Here is a 14,239-nt window from a genome sequence, read left to right as displayed (position 1 = left end):
CGAACACATTTAATTAAATAACGACACGTCCTGATCAAACATACACACCATGATGGTAAACCCAGAGAGTTATTTCAGAACAGGACAGAATGATTCAGGAAACTGGGCTTCGACTGTGGACCAGTCAGTCAACTAGCAAGACATTGTCATTTTATAACGGGTGATGATCAGCAGAAATAAGGGACTAACTAACTAACTCTCAGTAGAGGTGACTTCCTCTTTCTAACAATCCCCTGGTCTTGTACACAGATATCTAACATTCACCGAAGCCAGCTGCTGATAGTTCAACCCTTAGTAACAGAACAGATATAATATGATCAGGCCTACTGTACATCTGACTGTAGAAATGACTGTTGAAAACTAGTCTCGGTTGGAACTGTTGCTGTTAAAATACAATAATAATTGTTATTCTGAACTGGAATAAACTGATTGAAGCAAGATGCTTCTTGAGGAAAACACGAAGTTTGAGAGATCTCCAGGGTTATTTATCCCTGGGAGAATGGGTTTGGAGACCAGAGATCTCCAGGGTTATCTATCCCTGAGAGAATGGGTTTGGAGACCAGAGATCTCCAGGGTTATCTATCCCTGAGAGAATGGGTTATCTATCCCTGAGAGAATGGGTTTGGAGACCAGAGATCTCCAGGGTCATCTATCCCTGAGAGAATGGGTTTGGAGACCAGAGATCTCCAGGGTTATCTATCCCTGAGAGAATGGGTTTGGAGACCAGAGATCTCCAGGGTTATCTATCCCTGGGAGAATGGGTTTGGAGACCAGAGATCTCCAGGGTTATCTATCCCTGGGAGAATGGGTTTGGAGACCAGAGATCTCCAGGGTTATCTATCCCTGAGAGAATGGGTTTGGAGACCAGAGATCTCCAGGGTTATCTATCCCTGAGAGAATGGGTTTGGAGACCAGAGATCTCCAGGGTTATCTATCCCTGAGAGAATGGGTTTGGAGACCAGAGATCTCCAGGGTTATCTATCCCTGAGAGAATGGGTTTGGAGACCAGAGATCTCCAGGGTTATCTATCCCTGAGAGAATGGGTTTGGAGACCAGAGATCTCCAGGGTTATCTATCCCTGAGAGAATGGGTTTGGAGACCAGAGATCTCCAGGGTTATCTACCCCTGAGAGAATGGGGTTGGTTGTGGAGACCAGAGATCTCCAGGGTTATCTATCCCTGAGAGAATGGGTGTGGAGACCAGAGATCTCCAGGGTTGACTGAGAACCCACTGACACAGTTCTGGGTTGTTTGTCTACAACAGTTCCAACCTAGACAGATATGTAAGAGTGTTTTTAATGGGGGAAATAAACAAATATTTAATGTAATTGGTATTTGTTTTAGGTAAAAGGGCAGTGAAATGTACTGATATATATGTATAGTTGCATATTCTCCAAAACTTGGGTCCCAGGCTGAGAAAGTTCACGAACCTCTGGTCTATTCCCACCTGAAGGGAACGAACCTCTGGTCTACTGCCACCTGAAGGGAACGAACCTCTGGTCTACTACCACCTGAAGGGAACGAACCTCTGGTCTACTGCCACCTGAAGGGAACGAACCTCTGGTCTACTGCCACCTGAAGGGAACGAACCTCTGGTCTACTGCCACCTGAAGGGAACGAACCTCTGGTCTACTGCCACCTGAAGGGAACGAACCTCTGGTCTACTGCCACCTGAAGGGAACGAACCTCTGGTCTACTGCCACCTGAAGGGAACGAACCTCTGGTCTACTGCCACCTGAAGGGAACGAACCTCTGGTCTACTGCCACCTGAAGGGAACGAACCTCTGGTCTACTCCCACCTGAAGGGAACGAACCTCTGGTCTACTACCACCTGAAGGGAACGAACCTCTGGTCTACTACCACCTGAAGGGAACGAACCTCTGGTCTACTACCACCTGAAGGGAACGAACCTCTGGTCTACTAACACCTGAAGGGAACGAACCTCTGGTCAATTACCACCTGAAGGGAACGAACCTCTGGTCTATTACCACCTGAAGGGAACGAACCTCTGGTCAATTCCCACCTGAAGGGAACGAACCTCTGGTCTACTACCACCTGAAGGGAACGAACCTCTGGTCTATTCCCACCTGAAGGGAACGAACCTCTGGTCTATTCCCACCTGAAGGGAACGAACCTCTGGTCTATTACCACCTGAAGGGAACGAACCTCTGGTCTATTACCACCTGAAGGGAACGAACCTCTGGTCAATTACCACCTGAAGGGAACGAACCTCTGGTCTATTACCACCTGAAGGGAACGAACCTCTGGTCTACTACCACCTGAAGGGAACGAACCTCTGGTCTACTACCACCTGAAGGGAACGAACCTCTGGTCAATTACCACCTGAAGGGAACGAACCTCTGGTCTACTACCACCTGAAGGGAACGAACCTCTGGTCTACTACCACCTGAAGGGAACGAACCTCTGGTCTACTACCACCTGAAGGGAACGAACCTCTGGTCTACTAACACCTGAAGGGAACGAACCTCTGGTCTACTACCACCTGAAGGGAACGAACCTCTGGTCTACTACCACCTGAAGGGAACGAACCTCTGGTCTACTACCACCTGAAGGGAACGAACCTCTGGTCTACTACCACCTGAAGGGAACGAACCTCTGGTCTACTAACACCTGAAGGGAACGAACCTCTGGTCAATTACCACCTGAAGGGAACGAACCTCTGGTCTATTACCACCTGAAGGGAACGAACCTCTGGTCTACTACCACCTGAAGGGAACGAACCTCTGGTCTACTACCACCTGAAGGGAACGAACCTCTGGTCAATTACCACCTGAAGGGAACGAACCTCTGGTCTACTACCACCTGAAGGGAACGAACCTCTGGTCTACTACCACCTGAAGGGAACGAACCTCTGGTCTACTACCACCACCTGAAGGGAACGAACCTCTGGTCTATTCCCACCTGAAGGGAACGAACCTCTGGTCAATTACCACCTGAAGGGAACGAACCTCTGGTCTACTACCACCTGAAGGGAACGAACCTCTGGTCTACTACCACCTGAAGGGAACGAACCTCTGGTCTACTACCACCTGAAGGGAACGAACCTCTGGTCTACTAACACCTGAAGGGAACGAACCTCTGGTCTACTACCACCTGAAGGGAACGAACCTCTGGTCTACTAACACCTGAAGGGAACGAACCTCTGGTCTATTACCACCTGAAGGGAACGAACCTCTGGTCTATTACCACCTGAAGGGAACGAACCTCTGGTCAATTACCACCTGAAGGGAACGAACCTCTGGTCTACTACCACCTGAAGGGAACGAACCTCTGGTCTACTACCACCTGAAGGGAACGAACCTCTGGTCTACTACCACCTGAAGGGAACGAACCTCTGGTCTACTACCACCTGAAGGGAACGAACCTCTGGTCTACTACCACCACCTGAAGGGAACGAACCTCTGGTCTATTCCCACCTGAAGGGAACGAACCTCTGGTCAATTACCACCTGAAGGGAACGAACCTCTGGTCTACTACCACCTGAAGGGAACGAACCTCTGGTCTACTACCACCTGAAGGGAACGAACCTCTGGTCTACTACCACCTGAAGGGAACGAACCTCTGGTCTACTAACACCTGAAGGGAACGAACCTCTGGTCAATTACCACCTGAAGGGAACGAACCTCTGGTCTATTACCACCTGAAGGGAACGAACCTCTGGTCTACTACCACCTGAAGGGAACGAACCTCTGGTCTACTACCACCTGAAGGGAACGAACCTCTGGTCAATTACCACCTGAAGGGAACGAACCTCTGGTCTACTACCACCTGAAGGGAACGAACCTCTGGTCTACTACCACCTGAAGGGAACGAACCTCTGGTCTACTACCACCACCTGAAGGGAACGAACCTCTGGTCTATTCCCACCTGAAGGGAACGAACCTCTGGTCAATTACCACCTGAAGGGAACGAACCTCTGGTCTACTACCACCTGAAGGGAACGAACCTCTGGTCTACTACCACCTGAAGGGAACGAACCTCTGGTCTACTAACACCTGAAGGGAACGAACCTCTGGTCTATTACCACCTGAAGGGAACGAACCTCTGGTCAATTACCACCTGAAGGGAACGAACCTCTGGTCTACTACCACCTGAAGGGAACGAACCTCTGGTCTACTACCACCTGAAGGGAACGAACCTCTGGTCTACTACCACCTGAAGGGAACGAACCTCTGGTCAATTACCACCTGAAGGGAACGAACCTCTGGTCTACTACCACCTGAAGGGAACGAACCTCTGGTCTACTACCACCTGAAGGGAACGAACCTCTGGTCTACTACCACCTGAAGGGAACGAACCTCTGGTCTATTCCCACCTGAAGGGAACGAACCTCTGGTCTACTACCACCTGAAGGGAACGAACCTCTGGTCTATTACCACCTGAAGGGAACGAACCTCTGGTCTACTACCACCGGAAGGGAACGAACCTCTGGTCTATTACCACCTGAAGGGAACGAACCTCTGGTCTACTACCACCTGAAGGGAACGAACCTCTGGTCTACTACCACCTGAAGGGAACGAACCTCTGGTCTACTACCACCTGAAGGGAACGAACCTCTGGTCTACTACCACCTGAAGGGAACGAACCTCTGGTCTACTACCACCTGAAGGGAACGAACCTCTGGTCAATTACCACCTGAAGGGAACGAACCTCTGGTCTACTACCACCTGAAGGGAACGAACCTCTGGTCTACTACCACCTGAAGGGAACGAACCTCTGGTCAATTACCACCTGAAGGGAACGAACCTCTGGTCTACTACCACCTGAAGGGAACGAACCTCTGGTCAATTACCACCTGAAGGGAACGAACCTCTGGTCTACTACCACCTGAAGGGAACGAACCTCTGGTCTACTACCACCTGAAGGGAACGAACCTCTGGTCTACTACCACCTGAAGGGAACGAACCTCTGGTCTATTACCACCTGAAGGGAACGGTCCTCTGGTCTATTACCACCTGAAGGGAACGAACCTCTGGTCTACTACCACCTGAAGGGAACGAACCTCTGGTCTACTACCACCTGAAGGGAACGAACCTCTGGTCTATTACCACCTGAAGGGAACGAACCGTGGAATTAACCGGAACGATCAGACCAGCGGATGCTGTGACACTCAAGTGTCCTGAAAGACTTGACTAGTGGTCACGTCCCTGCAAGTTAAACGGCCGTACAATTTCAATTCTGCATAACGTCACAGCGTTTTCAACAACTTTACAAATCAAAAACACATTTTAATTTGGTCACATTGTAGTGAAATGCTTGTGTTTTTAGCTCCAGCAGTAGCATCTAACAGACAAAAATTGACATGCTTCAGTTTGCTGCCATGACGACTGGTCTCACGTCTCCAGCGATCAGAAGGTTATAAAACAAGTCATTTACACTGAGTGGACAAAACATCAGGAACTGCAACAATCAGATTTTTCCCCGCCACAACAGGTTGAATAGATACGTAAATGAAAAGCAAAGTCAACTTGAGACCAGGTAGCAGACAGCAGGTTCACTGAAACTTTATTCTCATATAAAATCCATAAATAGTGTCTGCAAGTGACAGCGTGCACACGTTGAGCTGCTGCAGTACAGTAGAAGATGGCAGTCTAGTAAATATACATCTATATCTGGTATTACAAAAATTTACGGCCCGGACCAATCACTGAAACACACAACAGATTCCTCTCTCTGTGTCTGGGATGTCAGAACGGGCACGTCGTTGCCACGGAGATCCTGAGAGGAGGGAGGAGACGGGAACAGAGGTGAGGGGGGGGGGGATAGGGGAACGGGGAGGGTGACTGGGGAATCAAGCCAACATAGACCCAGCGTGGTCCTAAAGACCGTGGCCATGTAGACGTGTCTACGCGAGCGCAGTCTTGAAGGCGCCCCAGCCGTGGAAGCATCGTGTGAAGCAGTGTGGCTCGTTTCCCTTCCTGACCAGACGCAGCTTCCTGGGGGTCTCCGTCTCCTTAGAACGCATGTGCTGGATGTAGACCTAGAGGAGACAAAACCACCTTCATTATGTTCACATGTGCTGGATGTAGACCTAGAGGAGACAAAACCACCTTCATTATGTTCACATGTGCTGGATGTAGACCTAGAGGAGACAAAACCACCTTCATTATGTTCACATGTGCTGGATGTAGACCTAGAGGAGACAAAACCACCTTCATTATGTTCACATGTGCTGGATGTAGACCTAGAGGAGACAAAACCACCTTCATTATGTTCACATGTGCTGGATGTAGACCTAGAGGAGACAAAACCACCTTCATTATGTTCACATGTGCTGGATGTAGACCTAGAGGAGACAAAACCACCTTCATTATGTTCACATGTGCTGGATGTAGACCTAGAGGAGACAAAACCACCTTCATTATGTTCACATGTGCTGGATGTAGACCTAGAGGAGACAAAACCACCTTCATTATGTTCACATGTGCTGGATGTAGACCTAGAGGAGACAAAACCACCTTCATTATGTTCACATGTGCTGGATGTAGACCTAGAGGAGACAAAACCACCTTCATTATGTTCACATGTGCTGGATGTAGACCTAGAGGAGACAAAACCACCTTCATTATGTTCACATGTGCTGGATGTAGACCTAGAGGAGACAAAACCACCTTCATTATGTTCACATGTGCTGGATGTAGACCTAGAGGAGACAAAACCACCTTCATTATGTTCACATGTGCTGGATGTAGACCTAGAGGAGACAAAACCACCTTCATTATGTTCACATGTGCTGGATGTAGACCTAGAGGAGACAAAACCACCTTCATTATGTTCACATGTGCTGGATGTAGACCTAGAGGAGACAAAACCACCTTCATTATGTTCACATGTGCTGGATGTAGACCTAGAGGAGACAAAACCACCTTCATTATGTTCACATGTGCTGGATGTAGACCTAGAGGAGACAAAACCACCTTCATTATGTTCACATGTGCTGGATGTAGACCTAGAGGAGACAAAACCACCTTCATTATGTTCACATGTGCTGGATGTAGACCTAGAGGAGACAAAACCACCTTCATTATGTTCACATGTGCTGGATGTAGACCTAGAGGAGACAAAACCATGTTCACATGTGCTGGATGTAGACCTAGAGGAGACAAAACCACCTTCATTATGTTCACATGTGCTGGATGTAGACCTAGAGGAGACAAAACCATGTTCACATGTGCTGGATGTAGACCTAGAGGAGACAAAACCACCTTCATTATGTTCACATGTGCTGGATGTAGACCTAGAGGAGACAAAACCATGTTCACATGTGCTGGATGTAGACCTAGAGGAGACAAAACCACCTTCATTATGTTCACATGTGCTGGATGTAGACCTAGAGGAGACAAAACCACCTTCATTATGTTCACATGTGCTGGATGTAGACCTAGAGGAGACAAAACCACCTTCATTATGTTCACATGGAACAACAATCTGAGCTGCGGAAGTGGTGCTGACAGCATCTAGACACAGTAAAGATCTAGTAAAACAATAGACTGACAGAATGACATCGAGACACAGTAAAGATCTAGTAAAACACTAGACTGACATCTAGACACAGTAAAGATCTAATAAAACAATAGACTGACATCTAGACACTCTAAAGATATAGTAAAACAATAGACTGACAGAATGTCACCTAGACACAGTAAAGATATAGTAAAACAATAGACTGACAGAATGTCACCTAGACACAGTAAAGATATAGTAAAACAATAGACTGACAGAATGTCACCTAGACACAGTAAAGATATAGTAAAACAATAGACTGACAGAATGTCACCTAGACACAGTAAAGATATAGTAAAACAATAGACTGACAGAATGTCACCTAGACACAGTAAAGATATAGTAAAACAATAGACTGACAGAATGACATCGAGACACAGTAAAACAATAGACTGACAGAATGTCACCTAGACACAGTAAAGATATAGTAAAACAATAGACTGACAGAATGACATCTAGACACAGTAAAGATCTAGTAAAACAATAGACTGACAGAATGACATCTAGACACAGTAAAGATCTAGTAAAACAATAGACTGACATCTAGACACAGTAAAGATCTAGTAAAACAATAGACTGACAGAATGACATCTAGACACAGTAAAGATATAATAAAACAATAGACTGACATCTAGACACAGTAAATCATGAAAAGGCGGCCAGGGTTCAATCCCATCACTCTGTCTCCTGTGCTCCATTTAAAGGTAATTGAGCCAACATGTGCAGGGTTCACTGTGAATGTGGTCTTGGAACAGGAACATTGCCTTTAAATGGATCATAGCTGACAAAGTGGGATCGGATTCAATTCCAGCCTGAAAATCATTACAGTAGAGGCGCGAGAGGGTCACATCGCTTACCTGGCAGGCTTTGAGGCTGAGTTTAATTTCTACCTGACTGGTCTGAGTTCCCACCCACATGTACACCTGACAGAGAGAGAGACAGGAAACACTATTACAGGTGTAGTGTCCAGGCCCTGTATATAGAAAGACAGGTGTAGTGTATATAGACAGACAGGTGTAGTGTCCAGGTGTATATAGACAGACAGGTGTAGTGTCCAGGCCCTGTATATAGACAGACAGGTGTAGTGTCCAGGTGTATATAGACAGACAAGTGTAGTGTACAGGTGTATATAGACAGACAGGTGTATATAGACAGACAGGTGTAGCGTACAGGTGTATATAGACAGACAGGTGTAGCGTACAGGTGTATATAGACAGACAGGTGTAGCGTACAGGTGTATATAGACAGACAGGTGTAGCGTACAGGTGTATATAGACAGACAGGTGTAGCGTACAGGTGTAGCGTACAGGTGTATATAGACAGACAGGTGTAGCGTCCAGGTGTATATAGACAGACAGGTGTAGCGTCCAGGTGTATATAGACAGACAGGTGTAGTGTCCAGGTGTATATAGACAGACAGGTGTAGTGTCCAGGTGTATATAGACAGACAGGTGTAGTGTCCAGGTGTATATAGACAGACAGGTGTATATAGACAGACAGGTGTAGTGTCCAGGTGTATATAGACAGACAGGTGTAGTGTCCATAGACAGACAGGTGTAGTGTCCAGGTGTATATAGACAGACAGGTGTAGTGTCCAGGTGTATATAGACAGACAGGTGTATATAGACAGACAGGTGTAGCGTCCAGGTGTATATAGACAGACAGGTGTAGCGTACAGGTGTATATAGACAGACAGGTGTAGTGTCCAGGTGTATATAGACAGACAGGTGTAGTGTCCAGGTGTATATAGACAGACAGGTGTAGTGTCCAGGTGTATATAGACAGACAGGTGTATATAGACAGACAGGTGTAGTGTCCAGGTGTATATAGACAGACAGGTGTAGTGTCCATAGACAGACAGGTGTAGTGTCCAGGTGTATATAGACAGACAGGTGTATATAGACAGACAGGTGTAGTGTCCAGGTGTATATAGACAGACAGGTGTAGCGTACAGGTGTATATAGACAGACAGGTGTAGCGTACAGGTGTATATAGACAGACAGGTGTAGCGTACAGGTGTATATAGACAGACAGGTGTAGCGTCCAGGTGTATATAGACAGACAGGTGTAGCGTCCAGGTGTATATAGACAGACAGGTGTAGCGTCCAGGTGTATATAGACAGACAGGTGTAGCGTCCAGGTGTATATAGACAGACAGGTGTAGCGTCCAGGTGTATATAGACAGACAGGTGTAGCGTCCAGGTGTATATAGACAGACAGGTGTAGCGTCCAGGTGTATATAGACAGACAGGTGTAGCGTCCAGGTGTATATAGACAGACAGGTGTAGCGTCCAGGTGTATATAGACAGACAGGTGTAGCGTCCAGGTGTATATAGACAGACAGGTGTAGCGTCCAGGTGTATATAGACAGACAGGTGTAGCGTCCAGGTGTATATAGACAGACAGGTGTAGCGTCCAGGTGTATATAGACAGACAGGTGTAGCGTCCAGGTGTATATAGACAGACAGGTGTAGCGTCCAGGTGTATATAGACAGACAGGTGTAGGGTACAGGTGTATATAGACAGACAGGTGTAGGGTACAGGTGTATATAGACAGACAGGTGTAGCGTACAGGTGTATATAGACAGACAGGTGTAGCGTACAGGTGTATATAGACAGACAGGTGTAGCGTACAGGTGTATATAGACAGACAGGTGTAGCGTACAGGTGTATATAGACAGACAGGTGTAGCGTACAGGTGTATATAGACAGACAGGTGTAGCGTACAGGTGTATATAGACAGACAGGTGTAGCGTACAGGTGTATATAGACAGACAGGTGTAGCGTACAGGTGTATATAGACAGACAGGTGTAGCGTACAGGTGTATATAGACAGACAGGTGTAGCGTACAGGTGTATATGGACAGACAGGTGTATATAGACAGACAGGTGTAGTGTCCAGGTGTATATAGACAGACAGGTGTAGTGTCCAGGTGTATATAGACAGACAGGTGTATATAGACAGACAGGTGTAGCGTCCAGGTGTATATAGACAGACAGGTGTAGCGTACAGGTGTATATAGACAGACAGGTGTAGCGTACAGGTGTATATAGACAGACAGGTGTAGCGTACAGGTGTATATAGACAGACAGGTGTAGCGTACAGGTGTATATAGACAGACAGGTGTAGCGTACAGGTGTATATAGACAGACAGGTGTAGCGTACAGGTGTATATAGACAGACAGGTGTAGCGTACAGGTGTATATAGACAGACAGGTGTAGCGTACAGGTGTATATAGACAGGTGTAGCGTACAGGTGTATATAGACAGACAGGTGTAGCGTACAGGTGTATATAGACAGACAGGTGTAGTGTCCAGGTGTATATAGACAGACAGGTGTAGTGTCCAGGTGTATATAGACAGACAGGTGTAGTGTCCAGGTGTATATAGACAGACAGGTGTAGTGTACAGGTGTATATAGACAGACAGGTGTATATAGACAGACAGGTGTAGTGTACAGGTGTATATAGACAGACAGGTGTATATAGACAGACAGGTGTAGCGTACAGGTGTAGCGTACAGGTGTATATAGACAGACAGGTGTAGTGTCCAGGTGTATATAGACAGACAGGTGTAGTGTCCAGGTGTATATAGACAGACAGGTGTAGTGTCCAGGCCCTGTATATAGACAGACAGGTGTAGTGTCCAGGTGTATATAGACAGACAAGTGTAGTGTACAGGTGTATATAGACAGACAGGTGTAGTGTCCAGGTGTATATAGACAGACAGGTGTAGCGTCCAGGTGTATATAGACAGACAGGTGTAGCGTACAGGTGTATATAGACAGACAGGTGTAGCGTCCAGGTGTATATAGACAGACAGGTGTAGCGTCCAGGTGTATATAGACAGACAGGTGTAGTGTACAGGTGTATATAGACAGACAGGTGTAGTGTACAGGTGTATATAGACAGACAGGTGTATATAGACAGACAGGTGTAGTGTACAGGTGTATATAGACAGACAGGTGTAGTGTCCAGGCCCTGTATATAGACAGACAGGTGTAGCGTCCAGGTGTATATAGACAGACAAGTGTAGCGTCCAGGTGTATATAGACAGACAGGTGTAGTGTCCAGGCCCTGTATATAGACAGACAGGTGTAGTGTCCAGGTGTATATAGACAGACAAGTGTAGTGTACAGGTGTATATAGACAGACAGGTGTAGCGTCCAGGTGTATATAGACAGACAGGTGTAGCGTCCAGGTGTATATAGACAGACAGGTGTAGCGTACAGGTGTATATAGACAGACAGGTGTAGCGTCCAGGTGTATATAGACAGACAGGTGTAGCGTCCAGGTGTATATAGACAGACAGGTGTAGCGTCCAGGTGTATATAGACAGACAGGTGTAGCGTACAGGTGTATATAGACAGACAGGTGTAGCGTACAGGTGTATATGGACAGACAGGTGTAGCGTACAGGTGTATATAGACAGACAGGTGTAGCGTACAGGTGTATATAGACAGACAGGTGTAGCGTACAGGTGTATATAGACAGACAGGTGTAGCGTACAGGTGTATATAGACAGACAGGTGTAGCGTACAGGTGTATATAGACAGACAGGTGTAGCGTACAGGTGTATATAGACAGACAGGTGTAGCGTACAGGTGTATATGGACAGACAGGTGTAGCGTACAGGTGTATATGGACAGACAGGTGTAGCGTACAGGTGTATATGGACAGACAGGTGTAGCGTACAGGTGTATATGGACAGACAGGTGTAGCGTACAGGTGTATATAGACAGACAGGTGTAGCGTACAGGTGTATATAGACAGACAGGTGTAGCGTACAGGTGTATATAGACAGACAGGTGTAGCGTACAGGTGTATATAGACAGACAGGTGTAGCGTACAGGTGTATATAGACAGACAGGTGTAGCGTACAGGTGTATATAGACAGACAGGTGTAGCGTACAGGTGTATATAGACAGACAGGTGTAGCGTACAGGTGTATATAGACAGACAGGTGTAGCGTACAGGTGTATATAGACAGACAGGTGTAGCATACAGGTGTATATAGACAGACAGGTGTAGCGTACAGGTGTATATAGACAGACAGGTGTAGCGTACAGGTGTATATAGACAGACAGGTGTAGCGTACAGGTGTATATAGACAGACAGGTGTAGCGTACAGGTGTATATAGACAGACAGGTGTAGCGTACAGGTGTATATAGACAGGTGTAGCGTACAGGTGTATATAGACAGACAGGTGTAGCGTACAGGTGTATATAGACAGACAGGTGTAGCGTACAGGTGTATATAGACAGACAGGTGTAGCGTACAGGTGTATATAGACAGACAGGTGTAGTGTCCAGGTGTATATAGACAGACAGGTGTAGTGTCCAGGTGTATATAGACAGACAGGTGTAGTGTACAGGTGTATATAGACAGACAGGTGTATATAGACAGACAGGTGTAGTGTACAGGTGTATATAGACAGACAGGTGTAGCGTACAGGTGTATATAGACAGACAGGTGTAGCGTACAGGTGTATATAGACAGACAGGTGTAGCGTACAGGTGTATATAGACAGACAGGTGTAGTGTACAGGTGTATATAGACAGACAGGTGTAGTGTACAGGTGTATATAGACAGACAGGTGTATATAGACAGACAGGTGTAGTGTCGTGTCAGGTGTATATAGACAGACAGGTGTAGTGTACAGGTGTATATAGACAGACAGGTGTAGTGTACAGGTGTATATAGACAGACAGGTGTATATAGACAGACAGGTGTAGTGTCCAGGTGTATATAGACAGACAGGTGTAGTGTACAGGTGTATATAGACAGGTGTATATAGACAGACAGGTGTAGTGTCCAGGTGTATATAGACAGACAGGTGTATATAGACAGACAGGTGTATATAGACAGACAGGTGTATGTATATAGACAGACAGGTGTAGTGTACAGGTGTATATAGACAGACAGGTGTAGTGTCCAGGTGTATATAGACAGACAGGTGTAGTGTACAGGTGTATATAGACAGACAGGTGTAGTGTACAGGTGTATATAGACAGACAGGTGTAGTGTACAGGTGTATATAGACAGACAGGTGTAGCGTACAGGTGTATATAGACAGACAGGTGTAGTGTACAGGTGTATATAGACAGACAGGTGTAGTGTACAGGTGTATATAGACAGACAGGTGTATATAGACAGACAGGTGTAGCGTACAGGTGTATATAGACAGACAGGTGTAGTGTCCAGGTGTATATAGACAGACAGGTGTAGTGTACAGGTGTATATAGACAGACAGGTGTAGTGTCCAGGTGTATATAGACAGACAGGTGTAGTGTCCAGGTGTATATAGACAGACAGGTGTAGTGTACAGGTGTATATAGACAGACAGGTGTAGTGTCCAGGTGTATATAGACAGACAGGTGTAGTGTCCAGGTGTATATAGACAGACAGGTGTAGTGTACATAGCTCGTCCCACCTCTTTGCCGTTGTCCAGTAGCATGATGTCATCGTCGGCCAGGTCGTCCTGACAGAAGTCAGAACATTTCTCAGACACGGCGAAGTATCCCTTCTCATTGGAGCAGCGGAACAGTCTGGCGTACTTCATATAGTCAGCGTCCTCGTCGTATACCTTCTGACAGCCAATCCCCACCCAGAAGAAGTTCTCCGGCTCCTCCCCCTCGTTGATCACCTAGGAGACAGGAGTTCCGGGTCAAAGCAGGTTCTTACCATAGAATTATAATGATGTTTACCAGTCAAA

The 14,239-nt window shown here is 46.5% G+C and overlaps 1 protein-coding gene across 2 annotated transcripts in view; it reads right to left on the bottom strand.

The window, feature by feature from the left end:
* Window positions 1–5,508: 5,508 nt before the first annotated feature.
* Window positions 5,509–14,239, bottom strand: part of LOC135538769 (protein flightless-1 homolog) — a 92,340-nt gene continuing 83,609 nt past the window's right edge. The window contains exons 29-31 of one of the 2 annotated variants that reach the window (XM_064964682.1): window positions 13,958–14,170; window positions 8,381–8,446; window positions 5,509–6,000 (exon numbers count right to left, since the gene is read on the bottom strand). In XM_064964682.1, coding sequence (XP_064820754.1) covers window positions 5,866–6,000; window positions 8,381–8,446; window positions 13,958–14,170 — 414 coding nt within the window. In that variant the 3' untranslated portion in view covers window positions 5,509–5,865. Of the gene's footprint in view, window positions 6,001–7,365; window positions 7,402–8,380; window positions 8,447–13,957; window positions 14,171–14,239 lie in introns of those variants that run through there. The other variant, XM_064964683.1, reaches the window with a different exon arrangement.

Source organism: Oncorhynchus masou, unplaced genomic scaffold (assembly GCF_036934945.1).
Source record: "Oncorhynchus masou masou isolate Uvic2021 unplaced genomic scaffold, UVic_Omas_1.1 unplaced_scaffold_181, whole genome shotgun sequence".
Classification (NCBI taxonomy): Eukaryota; Metazoa; Chordata; class Actinopteri; order Salmoniformes; family Salmonidae; genus Oncorhynchus; species Oncorhynchus masou.
Note: the sequence above shows the minus strand (reverse complement) of the source record. Positions and strands in the feature narration are given on the sequence as shown.